Source organism: Leptodactylus fuscus, chromosome 7 (genome assembly GCF_031893055.1).
Source record: "Leptodactylus fuscus isolate aLepFus1 chromosome 7, aLepFus1.hap2, whole genome shotgun sequence".
Lineage (NCBI taxonomy): Eukaryota > Metazoa > Chordata > Amphibia > Anura > Leptodactylidae > Leptodactylus > Leptodactylus fuscus.
In genome coordinates this window covers 23,606,255-23,627,634 of record NC_134271.1, presented here as the reverse complement: position 1 = coordinate 23,627,634, position 21,380 = coordinate 23,606,255, and the positions used below count along the sequence as shown (strand labels likewise).

Genomic DNA, 21,380 nt, shown 5'->3' with positions numbered 1-21,380 from the left:
GGCCTAGTCGGGAGGGAGGTGTCACGAGGCGGATGTCTGCGCCTGAATCAGCCCCAGAATCCGCCTGAAGAAAAGGCAGGTTGCTTCTTTTTTCCGCAAGCGGGAACAAACTGCTCACGGAAAAAGGAAATGACCGACTCCCATTCATTTCAATGGGAGGCGGTTTTTTGAGCCAGATTCTGACGAGGATTCCGCGTCAAAATCTGGCCCAATATACCCCGTGTGAACTAGACCTTATACACGGTCGTGTGCATGGTCCAATAGAAATGAACAAGTCAGAGTTCTTCCCAGATAGCATTGACTTAGCCCATGGTCATGTACAAGCAGCCTTGGTCAAGGTTGAACTTGGTCCTGTAAATCTAGGCTTACACTGTTGTGTCTATTGTTCTGGTCCCTCGGAGAACCAGAGTAACGGACACATGGACTGCTAAATCTGACACTATCGGTTCCCAGTTGACTATAATGGGATCCATTCCCAGTTGACTATAATGGGATCCATTCCCAGTTGACTATAATGGGATCCATTCCCAGTTGAGTATAATGGGATCCATTCCCAGTTGAGTATAATGGGATCCATTCCTAGTTGAGTATAATGGGATCCATTCCAAGTTGACTATAATAGGATCATTCCCAGTTGACTATAATGGGATCCATTCCCAGTGGACTATAATGGGATCCATTCCCTGTTGATCCATTCCCAGTTGACTATAATGGGATCATTCCCAGTTGACTATAATGGGATCCATTTCCAGTTGACTATAATGGGGTCCATTCCCAGTTGACTATAATGGGATCCATTCCCAGTTGACTATAATGGGATCCATTCCCAGTTAACTATAATGGGATCCATTCCCAGTTGATCCATTCCCAGTTGACTATAATGGAATCCATTCCCAGTTGACTATAATGGGGTCCATTCCCAGTTGACTATAATGGGATCCATTCCCAGTTGACTATAATGGGGTCCATTCCCAGTTGACTATAATGGGATTCATTCCCAGTTGACTATAATGGGGTCCATTCCCAGTTGACTATAATGGGTTCTGTCGGGTGTCTGTTCCTTTAAACAGAAAAAAGTCGGACTTTTTCATCTGGCGATTTTCGGTGGTCACCACCACGGAGTGTCCACGTAGATGTGACCCAGCCTTAGTAGTGAGCAATGCTCCAATAACATGTTTTAGACGTTCCTACTTTGGTACGATGTTCCTTATAATACAATATCCAGCGCTTATCTTACATGAAACTTCTTGAATGTTTCTTACACCCAGAAAGGGATTAATGAATAAGCTGTAGCTCGGGGCCGGTTTCATAAATATGCCCATCAGGTTCTGTCTATGAAATATTAATGTGATATTTGTCTATTTTTATCAGTGGCATCTCTATTTGCCAAGGAGACAATTTAGTCTCGACTGTCTTTCTGGAAAAGTGAGAGCTTCATGGCCGAGCTACATTTTTACTGTCTACAAGTGTGTAAGGTTCAGGGTTAGCTTATGCAAGGATGGATAAAATAGTGTAGGAGCGAGCCGTGCCCATCCAAGAAGGTTACCCAAAGAGGTAGGTACCAATGATCAGCTTTTAGGCCAGGTCCACACTGGACTGCTACTTATTACTCTGTGGTGAATGTCACTGACCAATGCCCAGTCCCTTATGGTCATCTGCCCAGTCCAGCCCTGTTGGACCTGGTAACCTCCATGCAGGTTTTTCCAAGGCTTTTAGATCATGGGCTAGGGCAGGTGTAGGATATGATACCGATATACAATGGCGTTGATCCTCTAGTATTGTATAGCTGAAAAGTAATATCCATAGTAGAAGATGGTTATGGCCCATATTTCATATTGGATGATCCAAAGCAACAGTTTGATGCTATGAACCCAAACCATAGTCGTCTGCTGTCAGGGATCCGCGTGATTCCAGACTGATAGGTATCGGACTGTACAAGGATGCAGTCTACAGCTGAGCTAACCCTTTCCTAAAAAAGAAAAGCCTCCAATGACCTTCTCCAATATTCAGTGCCAGAAGGTCCGAGATCTATGGTCTTCCTTTGCACTTACTTGGAGAGATCCCATGTAGTTCCTGGCTTCCACTTGGGTTGGCACCCACCACTGTCCAAAAACGATTTAGTCAAGGTGAAGGGCAGAGACACCTGATGGCCCCATACACAGCCTCTTAGATATACATATGGGTATGACATCCTGAATGATCCTGTGACAAACAAATTTGGAATGTGTACCCACCATGATATATAATAGATATGTGGCATGCTACATCCCAAACGTCCCGCCATAAAAATTCCATATATTGTCCCTAGCCAGAATACACGAGGGGGAGATGTAATCCTTAGATAGGAACCAGAGCGATGTCCAAGCCAAGCACTTCAATAGCCCATGTGTAGTATTGTCCATGTATGTATTGTCCATGTATAGTATTGTCCATGTATCTATTGATCATGTATGTATTGTCCATGTATAGTATTGTCCATGTATCTATTGTCCATGTATGTATTGCCCATGTGTAGTATTGTCCATATATAGTATTGCCCATGTGTAGTATTGTCCATGTATGTATTGGCCATGTGTAGTATTGTCCATGTGTAGTATTATCCATGTATGTATTGCCCATGTGTAGTATTGTCCATGTATGTATTGCCCATGTGTAGTATTGTCCATGTATGTATTATCCATGTGTAGTATTGTCCATGTATGTATTGTCCATGTATGTATTGCCCATGTGTAGTATTGTCCATGTATGTATTGTCCATGTGTAGTATTGTCCATGTATGTATTGCTCTTCTTATGGTGAGTGATATGTAGAGGTAGAACATGATGAGTTAACATAGCCTCAGCAGATGTGCAGCATTGTCCCTCAGCCCAAAGTGAATTCCATATCACAAATCCCCAAAATAAGAGATCTCTTATTCATAGTATAATAGGAGAAGGAAAATTAACAATTTGCATAGCCCCTCCCATTATCCTAAAACAATGAATACTTTTTTTTCCCTATAAATACAATAATTCAACAAGCCCCGTGTGCCAAAAAAGTAGCGCAAATTTTTGCACAGGACCGTTTGTGCACAAAAAGTAGTGACTTTTAACCTTTAACGCTGCCATGGTTTAGTAAGAGGGGACTCCGACTGGCATAGATGTGACTTTTTGGTACATGGAGACCCAGGGATGCCCCTTATTGATGCCACTTCTTGACCTCGGTTCACAGTACATCCCGCCAGGCACACGGACCCCCAGTCTTCATGAATTACCCCTATTGTACTTTCCATATTTAACACATCTTTGCAGCCTGTCTCTATATCCCTCTCCCCGGCTCCCGTATACCCTCGGTGTGCTCCCTTATCTGATCACTGTTCTCAGATTCTGTTTCCTCCTCTCTCATGATTCTGTCATCTGTTCATTCCCTTTTCTAGCGGCTACATTTTCCCTTCCCGGCTTCCCGTTAGGACTTTTTCATGTCTCATCTTCCATTATTTTTTCATTGCTCACTTCCTCTCCTCCTCCTCTTCGATGTCCCAGGGGTTGCTTTATATGGCACCCTCCGCAGCATCCGACTACATCAGCGTTTCATCACTCATCATCCGACTGACTGAGGAGAATTCAGTGTTTAGGGCCGGTAGACCTCAGGCCGATGACGGCTCACAATAACTTGTTCTATGGCACGTTATACCAGGCGTTTTTGATATATGGGATGGATGTGCAGGTCTACATTGTGAAGGTGCAGATCTTATACGTCTGCACTGCCATATGTCAAATGTGTCCAAATCATACGTAGAAGTATTTCCTGATCTCTTTCCTGTATTTTCCCATTGACACAATAGTTTCCTCTGAGTGCGAGGTTACGCACTGGACGGGTAGGCGGTATAACACTGTACTTGGGAATTTAATATATGAAGACCACTTCGTATCACGTCTTTGCCAAGGATGATTATTGGCGATGTGAGTCCTGGCAACTCCTTGTAACAAGACAGTGTTTGTAGTCTAGCTGTGAGCATATGTTCCTTTAATAGGACGGGCAGGTAGTCAGGGCTTTGGCTCTTGCTTTGGCACGCCGTAGGGGGCCCAGCGTCTCTGTGGTTGCCATGTTATACACCATCACCTCAGCTGCCCCCTTTTGAGCGTGTGCTGCTTCTCACATCTTCACAGCTGCGGGGACAAGTCAGGTGATTGTAGGGGACATCATCTGAGAGCCAGGAACGTAATTCCTCCTTCATTTGGAGGAGAGAGCTTCACGCACCGAATGATCAGCAGTTTCTTCTTCTGCGTTAACCCCTCATTGCTTTGGAATCATGACCATGGCAGGGATGGCTTGTCATTTCTATCAGCGGCCTACAAGGCTTCGGTTAGTGCAGGAGAAGACCTCAAAGAAGAAGCCACTGATCTACTGATCTTCTTATATGGCCATGTTTGTCCAAATAACTTCTGGTGTCCTTCTGGGGATATCTCTTGTGTGTACTTTTGAAGCCTTCTGTTCAGTCCATTTTAAGATGGTCAGTTCTGGGGAAATCTTGTGTGTACACTTTTGAGGCCAATGGACCAGATTTTGTCCTCTATGAGATGGTCAGTTCTGGGGAAATCTCTTGTGTGCTCTTTCGAAACCTTCTGTAGTACCTATATACTAGATCTATACATGTTCAGTCAGATGGACCAGATTTTGTCCTTCGATGATCAGTTCTGGGGAAATCTCCTGTGTACACTTGTGAGGCCGATGGACCAGATTTCATCCTCTCTAAGATGGTCAGTTCTGGGGAAATCTCTTGTGTGCTCTTTTGAGACCTTCTGTAGTACCTATATACTCTATACATGTTCAGTCAGATGGACCAGATTTCGTCCTAAGATGGTCAGTTCTGGTGAATTCTCTTGTGTGCACTTTTGAGGCCTCCTGTAGAACCTATATATTCCATATATGTTTAGTCCGATGGACCAGATTTCGTCCTCTCTAAGATGGTCAGTTCAAATCACTTGTGTGCACTTTTGAGGACTCATGTAGAACATATACTCTATACATGTTTAGTCAGATGGACTAGATTTCGTCCTAAGATGGTCAGTTCTGCTGAATTCTCTTGTTTACATTTTTGAGGCCGATGGACCAGATTTCGTCCTCTCTAAGATGGTCAGTTCTGGGGAAATCTCGTGTGTCACTTTTGAGGCCTTCTGTAGAACCCCTATACTCTATACATGTTCAGTCAGATGGACCAGTTTTCGTCCTAAGATAGTTAGTTCTAGGGAAATCTCTTGTGTGCACTTTTGAGGCCGATGGACCAGATTTTGTCCTCTCTAAGATGGTCAGTTCTGGGGAAATCACTTGTGTGCACTTCTGAGGTCTCCTGTAGAACCTATATACTCTACACATGCTCAGTCCAATGGACCAGTTTTCGTCCTAAGATAGTCAGTTCTGGGGAAAACTCTTATATACACTTTAGAGGCCGATGGACCAGATTTGGTCCTCTCTATGATGGTCACTTCTGGGGAAATCTCTCGTGTACACTTCTGAGGTCTTCTGTAGAACCTATATACTCTACACATGCTCAGTCTGATGGATCAGATATCAGCCCCTCCAAGATAGTCAGTTCATACACATCAATTAGTAGATGCTGATGGCAGTCTCTAGACCGTCCGCTCCTTCTCCTGTGCTTCCTGTGTGTTCTTCATGTAGCCATACTACAATAGCCATGTGATGGATATTGATGTCTCCGTCTCTCCACCTCCCGCTCCCACCGTGCCCATTTCCTCTGTCTCAGCTTTCAGTCTGTCTAAGACCTCCTTCATCCTCTCCTCACCTTCTCACAACCGGGGCCATTTTCTTTCGTCGCCTCACCTTCCAACCTATCTCTCTGTTCTCCTCTTCCTTCGATTTCCATGGCCTACTTTCTCTTTACTCCTTTCCCAGGAGCACTTTCTGTCCTGCCGCCTGTGACTAACTTCAAAGGGTGCGATATGGGACCCCCTCCCACACACAGCTTCCGCCACTCCCTCCAGCCCCCAACCAACACCATCCCCCGAGTCTTCATTATGAGAAATGATGCCAATTAGTGCTACCATGACTATATTTCTTGTGCCTGGGGGAGCATGTGTATACGGCATAGGGTGTATATTTTCTATAGATATTTATAATATAAGTCCCTCTTGCACCAAGAATCTGGGATTGTCGGTTCTTAACCTCAGGGGTATGTACGAGGCCATTCTTTCTATTCAGTCACATCAGAATTACCTTGGTTAACCCGTTGGTCATTTAGACAGATATTGACTGAGATGCTGAAACAAGATCTCAACCTATAGTCTGAATAATGATCTAGATGTTTAATATGTTATAACAGCGGAGAACGCTCAGGACAATTCCTCACTGGTGACCTTAGGTGAAGACATGCCTGCAGCGACCAGCTTCATAATACCGAGATGCCATTACTCTCTATCATGCCAGTAATATATATCAGGAGTATATATGGCCCTACTAGCATAGATAGAACATTTCTATAAGGTTATTCGCTTAGCCTGTCCTTTCCATGGACAGATTTCTTGCCCGTAACAAGTGCCAGTTAACAATATTATCACTTAATACACATAAATGGGGCAGTCCACTTACCGAAAACGGGCGACCAATTGCCAGGACGATAATTTGTCCTCATACAGCTTAGATATTGTCGGCAGGACGTCCCTGCTTATATAGGACAAATGATTTTTATCTGCTCACATGTTGGATGATCGTGAACAAACATTTGATGTTTCAGACGAACGTTGCTCATGGGGGCCTTTAGTGGGCCACACACGTTAGATCGCTGCCATATACACTACGCCATAAAGTGAGCAGCTGCAAAGCATCAACCAATAAGAGTTGCAGAATCAACACCGTCAGCCTGAGCAAACTTTAAAGGGATCTTATCATTAAAACTCAATTTTTTGTCATGTAGAAATTCTAACATGTAGGAATAGCCTTAAGAAAGGCTATTCTTCTCCTACCTTAAGATGTCTTCTCCAGGCCGCCATTTGGTATATAATCCAGTTTTCGTTGATGCAAATGAGTTCTCTTGCAGCACTGGGGGCGGGCCCAATGTTGTGAGAGAACTCTCCAGCACCGCCTCCTTCTTCAGAAACGGGCTTTCTTCGCGTTTTCTTCCAGCAGTGGCTTCAAACGTCTAGGCCTCGGGCCTAGAGCAAAGCCGACTGTGCGCACATGCCTGCCGGCCAAAAGAAAATGGGCGCTTACACAGTATTGTAAGCGTGTATTAAGTGTGGCCGGCAGGCATGTGCAGTCGGCTGTCTGAGGCCTAGAAGTTTGAAGCCAGCACCAGAAGAAGATGCAAAGAGAGCCCGTTCCTGAAGAAGATGGAGGTGGCGCTAGAGAGTTCTCTCGCAGCATTGGGGACACCTCCAGTGCTATTTGAGTGCTGGGGACCGCCCCCAGTGCTGCGAGAGAATTCATTTGCATACCAACAAAAAACGGATTATATACCGAATGGCGGCCTGGAGAAGACATCTAAAGGTAGGAGAAGAATAGCCTTTCTTAAAGCTATTCCGACGTGTTAGGGACAAAAAATTGAGTTTTAATGATAGGATCCCTTTAAATTTACTTGTGTAAAGTTTCATTACTTGGTGCATTCAATATGAGATTGACATATACTGTATATATATTCAATTTTATTACTGTTCATTTTATATAACCCCACATTTACTATTATGTACATTTCTTCTGTTACAGGTCTGGTGAAACTTGGTGTCCACTGTGTCACGTGTCAAAAAGTCGCCATCAAAATTGTCAACCGGGAGAAGCTTAGTGAGTCTGTGTTAATGAAGGTAATCTATGAAACATGTAGATCAATATATGAAATATATTATTATCATTACTATACATTCAGCTGTGGGTGCACTTAACATGGGCCTGTTGGTACAAAGCAGAAGATTCCTTAAACTTCATTTACCCTCTAAGGCCCGGTTCACATCTGTATTTGGGGATTCCACTTGGGGATCCCCGAATGGAAACCTATCCACATACAAAAGCAGCTACCTAAGGAAACCCGCGGACCCCATAGACTATAATGGGGTCCATGTGGTTTCCGCACGAAACATGCAGAGAGAAAAGTGCTACTTCGGAATGGCCCGAATGCAGATGTGAACCGGGCCTAAGATGGAGACCCGACCTCTGATATTAAAGACCAACTCAGAATGGCTTAAAGACATGAAAGAAGCTCCAATATCCCGACGCTCCCTTACTTGGTCTCCATTGGTCTCTAATTCCTGGTCCTGTCTCAATGCCCGCTCAGTACGTCTATGGGTCATTTCTGCAACTGAGCAGCCATTTTTCGGCTTTTCTTATGAGCCTGGACAGGACCAGAAATTGGAGACCAACGCGTAGTTTGTAAGTATCAGAACAGGAGTGAATGGGATGTGTTCGGTGAATACTGCTCTGTTATGTTTTTGACTCATTCTGAGTCTTTAAAAATCCAGCCAACCCCTTTAAGGCTACTACATGGCTTGAAATTTCATGAACCCAATGGACAAACCTGCACCGGAGCCGCCTACCTACCCACATATGTCAGATCCTTCCTATATAAGATATACATCCCATTGTTAGGTTCTATATACAATGCCGTATTGATGTATTTACGTATCATGATGTCATTGTGCCGTTTGTAGGATGTCATCACAATTCTGATCTTAGTTGTGAGGTCATGGATATATGTATCAGTATGTCTTATGTGGGTGACATTATGTAGGGTCTGGCTCTGATTGTAACATCTGCAGTACCTATAGCTATATGAACGTCTGTGTGACGGGGGGCTTTATGTGAGGCCCCATACTGCAATTTGTTGAGGTGAAATATTGCCTTGAAGGGTCCTGTTTAGTCTGTAGACCTTGGTCACTGTACTTGGCGAATACAAGGCTTATAGCGGTGTGCTCGAAACCATGTTTCAGGGATAAAGGACCTGACATGGGTTCCTGCTGCACTGGTGGTAGGGCAGATTGTGCTTTATTGTACAGTAGTTTTAGTAGCAGACATGGGATTCTCAAGCTATTCTTTCTTCTTGGTCATCAGTGTTAAGCTGTATTCACACTTTGTTGCTGCAATGCAGCCAAAACCGTGCAGAAATGAGTTAAGATGCCTTTGTAATAGAGTGCAGCGAAAAACTGTTTCATTGCTAATGGCCACGTAGTCCTGCAGTACTAAGCCCGGATTACAATACTGACCTGTCTGCTTTAGCGCCACTCAATTTGAAAACTGCATCGACTCATCCCACCACAGCATCGTGTGAACACAGCCAAAGACCACATGCATATCGGGTCATATCAGTGAGGTAACTAGGAATGGCGGGGCCCCGTGGTGAACTTATGACATGGGGCCCCCCTGACCAACGCCGAAGACCCTGACCGAACGCCCCCCTCCCACACATTCCTGCACGCACTATTATGCCCCATATGGCCCCTGCACACATTATTATTAACCCATAGTGGCCCCTGCACACACTATTATTAACCCATAGTGGCCCCTGCACACACTATTACCGTATTAATCCATAGTGGGCCCTGCACACACTATTATTAATCCATAGTGGCCCCTGCACACACTATTATTCCCCATAGTGGCCCCTGCACACACTATTATTCCCCATTGTGGACACCCATGAACAATTATTATACTCTGCAGTCTTTTCAGACCCTGGAGTATAATAATCGGCGACCCGGGGAGGATACAAACATAAAAAAACACTGTTTGTTACCTCTGCATGGCTTCGATGCGATCCCTGTTGATATCAAGCCATCTTCAATGACGTATGGCACGTCACGCGACCCAGGCCTGCGTTGCAACGTCAGGGACATCACTCAAGCAGGCCCGAAGCCTGCCTGGAGAGCGGAGAGGTAAGTAACACAGTTTATATTGTTCTGGGCCTCTGATCATTATACTTGGGGGTCTGAAAAGACCCCCCCGAGTATAATAATAGTGTTTGTGAGGCCGTGGCCATACTTACCGATCCCCCAGCGCCTGCTCACAGCCACCTCCGCAGGCGCTATAGCCCCTTATGCCCTCAATTGGTGACGGACACGTATACACCATATTATTTCATATTTCTGAGAAGCACTGTGTGCTAGTCCATGTCCATAAGGCCGTATTCACATGTACTAAAATCTTTCTTAGAAAAAAAAAAACAGACTCCTCACATATTCACGCTTTTTTCATTATTTTTATTAAAAAATACCATAACTCTAAAGCATTTTATAAGGCACTTTTGCTGGTGTTTTTATTATTATTATTTTATAAAAATTTACATTTTTTATTCTTAATTTCAGCATTTTTTTTTTATAACATTTTTCAAGTCTTAGGGGTAGTTCACACTGGCGGGTATTTTGACGTGTAATTTTATACGTGTAAAATAAGACTCCCATTGACTTCAATGACATTTCTTTTTACACGTGTAAAAAAATACACACCAAAATACACGTGTAAAAGGTCATTGAAGTCAATGGGAGTCTTATTTTACACGTATAAAATTAAACGCCAAAATACACGCCAGTGTGAACTACCCTTATATAGAAAAACATAAAACTCGGAGCCTGTGTCTTTTTGAATACAATACCAAAAACCAAGAAAATGCAGCATATGTAGACGTTGTCTGACTATAGTGTGTGAATATAGTCCCAAGCTGGTGTCGTCACATATTCACCCTTAGCGATCTGTCCTCATGTCAAGACAATGAATGCAGGATTCTCCTTCGCCAGACTGCTGACGCCTCGTAGAGAGGCCGGTATATGATAAATGACATTTTTATCTGCCCTGAATAATCGCTTTGCTCATCTCTAGCGTCAGACGATGGTGGAGGCCGCTCATTATCGGGCACATGGGCAGAGAAATCACAATGTTTATAGGGGCCTTTAGTGATCAGGGGTAGTGAGCGGATGATAGAAGTGATATTGGGATGCAGCGCGGCGCTCCGCTGACAGTAATCATTCTTGGCATTAACATGAATGTAGGGTGCTAACACATCAGCACTGACACTAAGAACAGATGGAAGACCAGACACCGGCCGTCCGAGCCGGACTTTATGGCATCATACATCATATGTTGTTTTACTAAAACAGAACACCGCTATACGAGCCGATATATGTCATAGGATTAAATGATGTCTGTGCGTTAACCCATTTATCCCCTGGTAGCTGCTGCCGCACTGACGTCTCACTCTCCTTAGGGAGAGGCAGCAGAAAGTAGAGAAGAATTCTGGGAAAGATATGCAAATAACTTCTCTAATACAAAATAATCAATTTCTAAAGTTCCATTGACAAGATGGCCGCAGAAGCCAAGTCCCTGTTCTAGAAAAAGCATGGGGACCCCCCGAACGGACTACCGAATGCATTTGCAAGCGGTCTGCGGTGAAAGCACACGGACTCCATAGACTATAATGGGGTCCGTGTGCTTTCCGCACGGAACATGTAGACAGAAAAGTAGTTCATGATCTACTTTCCTGTCCGCATGACTCGTGCAGAGACCGTGCCGAAAGCACACGGACCCCATTATAATCTATGGGGTCCATGTGCTTTCACAGCACACTGCTTGTCAATGCGTTCAGTAGTCCGTTCAGGGGTTATCCTTAGGCTGGGTTCACACAGTGGAAAGTGAAGAATAATATGAGGCGGTTAATATGAAGCCTCTACCTTCCAGCCATGTGGTTTCCTTGGCATATTAGCCAATGGGGCTAGTCAGCATAGTGTCTCGCACTGCGGGTTTTGCGACTGCAGTTGCAGTAAAAGCGAGCAGGACGCTTTAGTTCAGTGTCTTGAAAAATAAAGGATCCAGCGCTTCCTTCTATTGTAGGAGACAGATTCCAGACTGAATTTAGAACTGATTTTGAGGTGGAATATTCCCCAAATTCATTTTATGTCAATTTACCCTTAGGCCTGGTTCACATCTGCGTTTGGTATTCTGTTCTTGGGGACCCCTGGACCAGACTACCGATCGCATTGAGAAGTGGTAAGCATTGAAAGCACACGGACCCCATAGACTATAATGGGGGTCTGTGTGTTTTCCGTGTGGTGTCCGCACGAGTCATGCGGAGAGGAAAGTAGTTCATGAAGTTCTTTCCTCTCCACATGACTCGTGCGGACACCGCGCGGAAATCACACAGATGCCATTATAGTCTCTGGGGTCCGTGTGCTTTCATAAGCTCACCGCTTGTCAAGGCATTCAGTATTCCGTTCGAAGGGAGTCCCCAAATGGAATACCGAACGCAGATGTGAACCAGGCCTCAGTGTACTTGCTGTGGATCCTGCAGGGGGAAAGCGCCTTAGCAGATGCTTGTGATGATCCTGGTGAGGGGCAGCAACTCACCTCTCCAGGGTTTAGAGATCAGAGTTTGATCATGGACGAAGTGAAGCATGGGATCGCAGTGCTCTTCCAACAATAACCCAGGGAAAACTTATTTATAGGGTCTGTATAGATACAAACGGAATTTTTAGGAAGAAACAATTGATACAAGCAAGGCTTGATGCCGTGTCAGAGACTGCACTGAACTGGAACCACCGAGAGGGTTTCGATGCTTCTATGGAGAATAACAAGAGCGTTTGATGAACTTCCATAGACACGACAGATCAAAGAGTTATTCAGAAATACACAGTGATGACCTCTTCTTAGGATGTGATATCCGCAGAGAGCTGAATCCTGGGACCTCCGCTGAGCAGCAGAGCAAAGAGGCTGAAGCATCGCAACCCCAGAAATGTCTCTGTAGATACAACAGCACAGCTATATATGTGGTGTGCCCGCTGCTGCAGAACTGCTTTACTGATCACACATTAATATTCTATGAATAGCCAATAGAAAACCACATTAAGCCAGTCATGTTATATCAGAAGTAATTGCTTGGATAGTCCCAATGTGGAGTTATTATTAGAACTAATCCCTAAGGGGGCTAGTGAAGGCGTCAGAATAGGACCAAAACGCGCCTGCATGACTTCCGACAGTTGCGGCTTCCCGCTCCGTAGTAGGCCCAAATAAATGGGCCTAGTCCGGAGGGTGCTGTCGCGAGGTGGAGGCCGGGGCTGAATCAGCTGCTGAATCCGCCTGAAGAAAGGGCAGCTCGCTTCTTTTTTCTGTGAGCTGGAACATACCACTCACGGAAAAAAGGAAGCTAGCGGTCTACATAGACCTCCATTGTGAGGGGGCGGATTCTGAGGTGGGATCAGCGTCAAAATCCGTCCCCTCTTGCCCATTAAAGGGAGTTACAGAGTGCATTACACTGATAAACATCATGGCTTTGTTATGTATGTCGAACAGAAACATCTTAGTAGTCTTATGCAGATGAGGGAGTTGGTGCACTGGGGGCGGGCCTTTAGGCCTCGGAGGACTGCTATTGCTGCTCAGATAGGATGGGTGATATCATAACAGCGGGAGGATCATCTCTTACTACATGGGGTGTCACAAGCAGGAAATGGTAGAGGTCTGACTGACAAGACCATTGCTCCAGAGAGCTGAAGGCCCGCCCCCAGTGCACTAACTGCCTCATTGCCTTTAAGAAACTTTTAGCCAGACTACAGAGCTTGTTCTTCTGGCTCTATGGTGTCGGGAGTGGCCCTTGATCCTAGTTAGGGTAAGTTCACACAGGGTTTTTTGGATCGGAACCTGAGGCGGAGGCCGCCTCAGGTTCCGATCCTAAAGCCGGATAGCCGCGACTGAAAGCCGGTGCACTGCATCAGCATCCAGCCGTGCGCAATGTATAGGCCTAGTCGGGAGTGTCTTCAGGCCGAATCGTGAGGCGAAACGGCCTGAAGAACGAACACCTCGCTTCTTTTTCCAGGAACCGTCACAAGCCGACTCCCAGAAAAATCTCCTGAGCGGCTCCCATTGATTTCAAGGGAGAGGGAGAGGCCAGAACTTATAAATAAAAATATCCCTTTAACGCTCCCATACCGGTATACATCCAGGTAGAATTCCCATTATAGGAAAGTTGGGTGACATCTCCTATAGAAAGCTATAACAGAGGAAGAAGATGTATTTCGTGATCCCTCCTCGCTATATACGGTTTATATGACTCAGGCGTGTAATATCTAAGTGTATTTATTAATGTAGGTTATAAATATTCCAGTATATAATAAGTCGGGGCCCCTGATCCTTTGGGGACATTGCCCCGGGTTGTGTGCGACCTACCCCAAACAAAACCTTGAGTTAAACGCCTTGAGCAGTTAAACAAAGGGTGAAGGTGACAGGCTGGCTTTGTGCGCGGCGGCAGGCGAGGCAGCAGATGTCCAATATAGCAGGCCACTTTAATGGTTTTGGGGTAGGGAGCAGATGGTACCCAATGGTGTGATAGGCAGGTGTCGGGCTGTTAACTCTTTGGCTTCCACAACCATGCAGTGGCTTCACAAAGGGCTAGCGACTGACGGCACGGACTAATGTCACATTCATGTTCTAAACGGACTGGACAAATGGTGCAGAAATGGGTCCGTTTTTTGCCATTGTTCACCCAAATTCATGTCTTTTTGTAACTGTTCCCACGTTGCATAAAAGCAGGTTTTTTTCTTGCAGATTTTTTTTTTGGCTTAAAAGCTTTTGGACTTCTTCTTTCTGCTGCATCCACTCTTGGCTTGGGCTCAAAAAAAAACACAGCAAAATCTGCAAAAAAAAAAAAGCTGCTTTTCCGCCTCCCCCGAAAACTTAAAACCGTGCCAGTTTTTCACTATAGGTTAATTGGCTTTCTATGAAATTGGTCCTGTTGGAGATAGAGATAATAGATCAGGCTGATGTGACGGATGGCGATCTCTGTGAAGTGCGGTAAAAAAAAGAAAAAAGAACCTCAATCCCATTGAAAGCACTGCCATCCTATTCTGCAAGGGGGGCAGTTTCAGGGTGACAACCGCCCTCTTGCAGTTCCAACTAGATTTCACAAAGTCCCATATTTTGGGTTTAGCATTGTCCTGTTCACTTGCGCTGAGGCTGAAATTCGCACTGTCCTGACACATCGATCCTCAGGACGCAGACAGCTGAGCGATAGAGCTGTCAGCGCCCTGCTCTATTATTGAACATGGAACCTGCGCTGACTACATCTTGGCACAGGCAGGTTCTATGTGATGCCATCATCACGCCGGCTGCCCCAAGCCTGCCGCAGACAAAGCTTATGTGAGGGGAACATTTAACTGTAGAGGGAGTATTATACTGTATAGGGCCACTAGGGGGGCATTATATTTTGTGGAGTCAGTAAAGGAATATTATACTGTGCAGGGCCACTAGGGGTGAATTATATTTTGTGGGATCAGTAAGGGAGTATTATACTGTACAGGGCCACTATGGGGGCATTATATTGTGTAGGGTCAGTAAGGCAGTATTATCCTGTGTGGGGCTACTAAGGGGGCATTATATTTTGTGGGGTCAGTAAGGGAGTATTATACTGTGTGGGGCTACTAAGGGGGCATTATATTTTGTAGGGTCAGTAAGGGAGTATTATACTGTGCAGGGCCACTAGGGGGGCATTATATTTTGTGGGGTCAGTAAGGGTGTATTATACTGTGTGGGACTACTAAGGGGGCATTATATTTTGTAGGGTCAGTAAGGAAGTATTATCCTGTGTGGGGATACTAAGGGGGGCATTATATTTTGTAGGGTCAGTAAGGGAGTATTATCCTGTGTGGGGCTACTAAGGGGGCATTATATTTTGTGGGATGAGTAAGGGAGTATTATCCTGTGTGGGGCTACTAAGGGGGCATTATATTTTGTGGGATGAGTAAGGGAGTATTATACTGTGTGGGGATACTACGGGGGCATTATATTTTGTGGGGTCAGTAAGGGAGTATTATACTGTGTGGGGATACTACGGGGGCATTATATTTTGTAAGGTCAGTAAGGGAGTATTATACTGTGGGGGGATACTACGGGGGCATTATATTTTGTAAGGTCAGTAAGGGAGTATTATACTGTGGGGGGCTACTACGGGGGCATTATATCTTGTGGAGTATTATCCTGTGTGGGGATACTAGGGGGGCATTATACTGTGTTAAGTCCACAAAGAGGATGTCAAACTGTGTGGCACACAAAAACGTTCACGATTACTGTATGCAGGGCACAAAGGTATTAGGTACGATCAATGGATGGGGTTAAGGGGCATGGCCAAACATAAGCTAATTTGTCACAGCCTGAGCAATTCCCTTTACAAAATCCTGCGTAGAGATGAAGCCGCTGCCAGGCACCTCTAGCACGCAACTTATCTCCCCGGGGAACAAACAACGGGCCATGATAAGATTCATTGAGCCATATACTTCCTTTCCCAGATATCATCTGTCAGGGAAGAGTCAAAAGACCCCCAACATAGTTGGCTGGCCCCACTAAAATTGTTAAGTTCTCTTCTATGTAAGGGGACCCTTAGTGACTCATTGTGTCAGGTGACTCAGGCTATGTTCACACCTCTGCCTGATCACCATACCCAAATCTGCTTAGAAAATAAGAAAGAAGGACTTTTCTCTCCACATTTTTCAGGCAGAAACCTGGCGGACCCCATTACAGTCTATAGCAGGGGTGGGCAATTAATTTTCCCATGGGGCCGCATAAGAAATTTAAACTATTCTAGAGGGCCATGCGTGCCGCGGCAAATTTAGCTCCACCCACTTCTATGTTGACTCCGCCCATTCTCAATTATCTTTCCATGTGCCCCCACACAGTATAATCCTCCTACAGTCACCCGTACACTATATGTCCCACATTATAATGTTCCCTTCCAACTGCCCCACTGTATTAAGTCCCTCTCCTGGTGCCCCAGTTAGATTTTCGTTTCTCGGGTCCCCAAGGCAGACCCAAGGCCGTACGCTAGTGTGAGCCTAATGTAATATGGCGGTATTGTGTCTCTAAAGGCCATATTATGGTTCCATACAAGTCTGGCTTTTTACAGCGCCCTAATAGAGCACCCATCTAATTCTATGTGATGCTAATGTCGCCCACAATAGAGAGGGGTTTATCAACATTAAAAATATGCGCCAGGTTCCAGTACATTATACCCTGGTACTATACAGCTATTTTCCCCTAGAGAATACACTTGCCTTACACAGCTAAATTACATTGAGCAGCTATATTTTCTCCAAAGTGGCATAAAGGAGTTTTGCACACAGCACACATCTATATACTGCTTGTGTATTAGATCCTAGTAACATCTTATGGCTGAAGATCCGGTCACCCCCCATTCCAGGATCCAGTTCCTATGGTCGCCAGAGAAAGGGCTGCACAAGTACAATCCCAATTGGGATGTGAAGAGTTAATAGTTGATATTCAGTCATTTGCTCCTTTGTAATGGGGTTGGGATCATGGAGGGGGCAGGATTTCCCTTCCTGACACTTCCTGTTCTGTAGAGAATGGTTTTCAGCAGCAATGTCACTATCTTCACAGGTAGAATTACAATGTCCAATATCATACAGATAACATAGGGGCACGATCACAAAATCCCATATAAGTGTCATATAAGACAATGATTAAGTCCGGATTACACGTTCCCATCATCCATGTGGCTGCTGTAAAGCATGTCTCTGAATGCTACGTTGTATTACATGCCACCCTTGCAATGGTCACCGCAGCATTTACTACAGAGATCTCGCCCCAAACACAATGACCTCTACACAGGTCACAGAGCATGCCCACAAAACCCCATACAATCTGAAGACAATGAACAATTCCAGACTACAGGTTCCTTTGATCCATGTGGCTGCTGTAAAGCATAGCTCTAAACATTGTTGAATGGCTTTCATGATATGTTGTATTACATGCCATCCCCATAATGGTCACCGCAGCGTTCTCTACAGAGATCTAGTTCTAGCCTTGCAAGGGTTGCCATTCACAATAGGTGATCACAGATCACTTCTTCTCACTCCGAACATAATGACCTCTACACAGGTCACAGAGCATGCCCACAACATACCCACAAAACCCCATAGAAGACTCAAGACAAGACAAACTACAGGTTCCTATGATCCATGTGGCTGCAGTAAAGCATATCTGTCAATGTTGTTGAATGGCTTTGCTGATACGTTATGTTACATGCCATCCCCATGACCGTCACCGCAGCATTCACTACAGAGATCTAGTTGATCACAGCTCTGAGTACAGTGACCTCTACACAGGTCACAGAGCACTCCCACAACATACCCACAAAACCTTATACAAGACTCAAGACAATGAACAACTCGAGACTACTTATGATCCATGTGGCTGCTGTAAGGCATATCTGTCCATGCTGTTAACTACAGCTCAGGAAAGATGGCTGCCCCCCTACTCACATCCATAGAATACAATCCCTGGCTCTTATCCGTCATCTGACTATGTCATCTCTTAGGACTGATATTAGTCCCGGTTTGATGTTTAGGACATAGTAAGTGGATCTCTAATCTCTAATGCCAGCTTGCTAGCGTCCTCCTACTGCTAACCCATTTTTAAGGAATTGTTATTTATTCAACTGTTTACATTGTAGAAACCTAAGAACAATGTCATATAGATTTCCCAATAAACTTTTTCATTGCCACTAGAACAGCACAATACAACCCTCTGGGGGCGACCGCGCTACCCATTTATCACTTTGACATATGATTCACATACACATAAATTGTTCTAGCATGAATCTGTAAAGGAGAGCCACAGTCGGAGCTCCAGTAGCCGCATATACCGCATGTGGGGCGTATACAAGAATATGGACCCGGCTAATACAGGTATTAGTCATTGTCGTTACAGCAATAAAGATTTACATACAAGCAAGTGCAAATCAGCCCATGTATAAGGAAAAATAAAAGGAATACTACATTGAGGCTTCAATAGATTACCATCACATTTCATGGCTGATTTATTGCAATTTTGCACAAATCTTTGTAAGATAACCACAGGGCATGTGAACCTCGTACTGATATCTGATGATCATATGTGGGATACTCACCCATGTATCAAATTCAATAGGTTTCGTCAAGATCATGCACATTGCATTGCCCCATAGACAATGTACAGGGGCACACAGAGTCCATATGGATCCACCGACACTTTTGTGACACGTTTATGAAATGTCATATACTTGTATTGATAGATATGCAGTATAGGCTCATAGCAGACGGTGGGTGCCTCATATACACAGTCCAGTCACATTAATGTGACCACATGTCAAAATCGGACCGCTGCGAGGCGTGCAGGAAGAGAGGGGATGTTGTGATGATGTCACTGGGATGTTGAGCCATGCCGACTCCAGTGCCGTGGCCAGCTGCGCTAGGTTACGCGGTTGAGCATCCATGGCGCGAATAACCCGATCGAGGAGGTCTCACAGATTCTCGATTGGGTTCAAGTCCGGGGAATTTACTGGCCAAGGGAGTACGGTAAACTCATCCTGGTGCTCCTCGAACCACGCACGTACACTGTGAGCTTTATGACACGTCGCATTGCTGGTAGATGCCATCATCCTGAGGAAAAACATTTCACATGTAGGGGTGAACATGGTCCGCAAGGATAGATGCATACTTGTGCTGATCCATCGTGCCTTCCACAATGATGAGTGCACCCAGATGGCTGATGACACGTGCGTTCTACGATTGGTTATTTAACGTTGACGTCAAAAGTAGGCGCTGGTCACATTAATCTGACTGGACTGTGTATAAGTTCTAACTAAGGCCTCATGTACAGGACCGCCCAAGTGTGCAGGCTGCAGCTCTCCCAATGGGGGGGGGGGGGGGGGGTCCGATGCTCCGTTCCATTCTGATGATTATAGAGCAGGGTCTATGCTGGTCCGTAGCATCAGAATGGGTTGACATGGAACCCTCCATTGAGGTCATTGGGGGTCAGATGATACAGGTATTCACCCTTTCATCATGGTCATGTCATGCACTGACCCCCCACTCCTACAGGGTATAATATATATATATATATATATATATATATATATATATATATATATATATATATATATATATCACAGTATATATGTTTTGGTTGGAGTGTTCCTTTAAAACACCTACTAAGGACCTATCACGTGATATAATAATACTATAATACTAGATATTCCCTCCCATGGCAATATCATTATTGTAACCTGTATCAGCAGTGGACGCCACCTATAAATATTTGACAAATTTTCATTGAACTATTTAGTATATGTCGCAGTCTGTTCTGTTGGTGATTGTGTTCGCTCTATTATATTAGAATATATTATCACATATATTACATTTTCGCCATATTTGTGCGCCCTTACTTATTTTTACGGACCCTTGTTCCTTATGGATTTTGAATCCTATATAGCAGGGGTAGGGAACGTACGGCTCTCCAGCTGTTGCAAAACTACAACTCCCAGCATGCATACTGGCTCTGGTGTTCTGGGAACTCCCATGGAAGTGAATGGAGCATGCTGGGAGTTGTAGTTTCACAGCAGCTGGAGAGCCGAAGGTTCCCTACCCCTGCTATATAGGGCCCCTGGTATCTGCATAGATAGGTGTATTTAGCCGATATATTAGCAACCTATTTTCTGCGCGGTCGGTCAGGACCCTTTGTTTCCCTGGTAACAGGAAATCCGTTTCTTAATACAAATTCGTACACCCACTTCCGAATTGAAATCCTAGTATGGAGCAAGTGTGAGGGGCGCAGGAGAGTACCAGAATAGCTTGGTGATAGAACCATGTAATCTTACGTATAATAGGCGTCCCGCGGCTCCCCGTACAATGAAGGCTGACGTACACATGCCTGTTATTAGAGGAAAGTCTGCAGTTGGCATATCCCATTCTGCCGCCAGTCTACATGGAACCGGCAATCAAATGGGAGTGATGTGTGATTGGCACCGGACTCAGGGGTGATCCATCACCCCCAGTGCTACCTGTGGTATCACGAATTCAATATATGCAAGGTTCGCTACTGCCTATTATTTTATTCCAAGCAAGGGGATAAGAAAAGATTGGACTGTCAGAGAACGAGACGGGTGATAAATGGAAATGAGACTGTTCTTGGCATGCTTGCTGCTGTGACACACTCATTGCAATATATATATATATATATATTAGATAGCAAGTTTATAAAGTGATCTGTAGTAAAGGAATATTTGGGATGTCCTCTCTTTGTCTCCGTAGATTTGATTATGGGAGGGCGGCGGAACAATCTTTATGGCCGCTATTGCGATGCCTGAAGGGATGGTCGCCCAGTTGTCTCAAAGACCACTCATGCGGGTGGATAGGTAGGAGGATGCCGAGCTCATAACTGAAGTGGGTCACTGACGCAGATGGCGATTCGATGAGCGGTCATTTCTTGTGTGTCCGAAGGGACCAGGAAGTAGAGACTGGTGAGGGACAAAGTAGAGACTGGTGAGGGTCAAAGTAGAGACTGGTGAGGGTCAAAGTAGAGACTGGTGAGGGACAAAGTAGAGACTGGTGAGGGTCAAAGTAGAGACTGGTGAGGGTCAAAGTAGAGACTGG

General features: G+C 44.9%; 1 protein-coding gene across 8 annotated transcripts in view; it reads left to right on the top strand.

The window, feature by feature from the left end:
- Positions 1-21,380, top strand: part of BRSK2 (BR serine/threonine kinase 2) — a 98,975-nt gene that overhangs the window by 34,011 nt on the left and 43,584 nt on the right. For all 8 annotated transcript variants that reach the window (XM_075281373.1, XM_075281374.1, XM_075281371.1 and 5 more), the window contains exon 2: positions 7,699-7,793. In XM_075281373.1, coding sequence (XP_075137474.1) covers positions 7,699-7,793 — 95 coding nt within the window. The remainder of the gene's footprint in view (positions 1-7,698; positions 7,794-21,380) is intronic.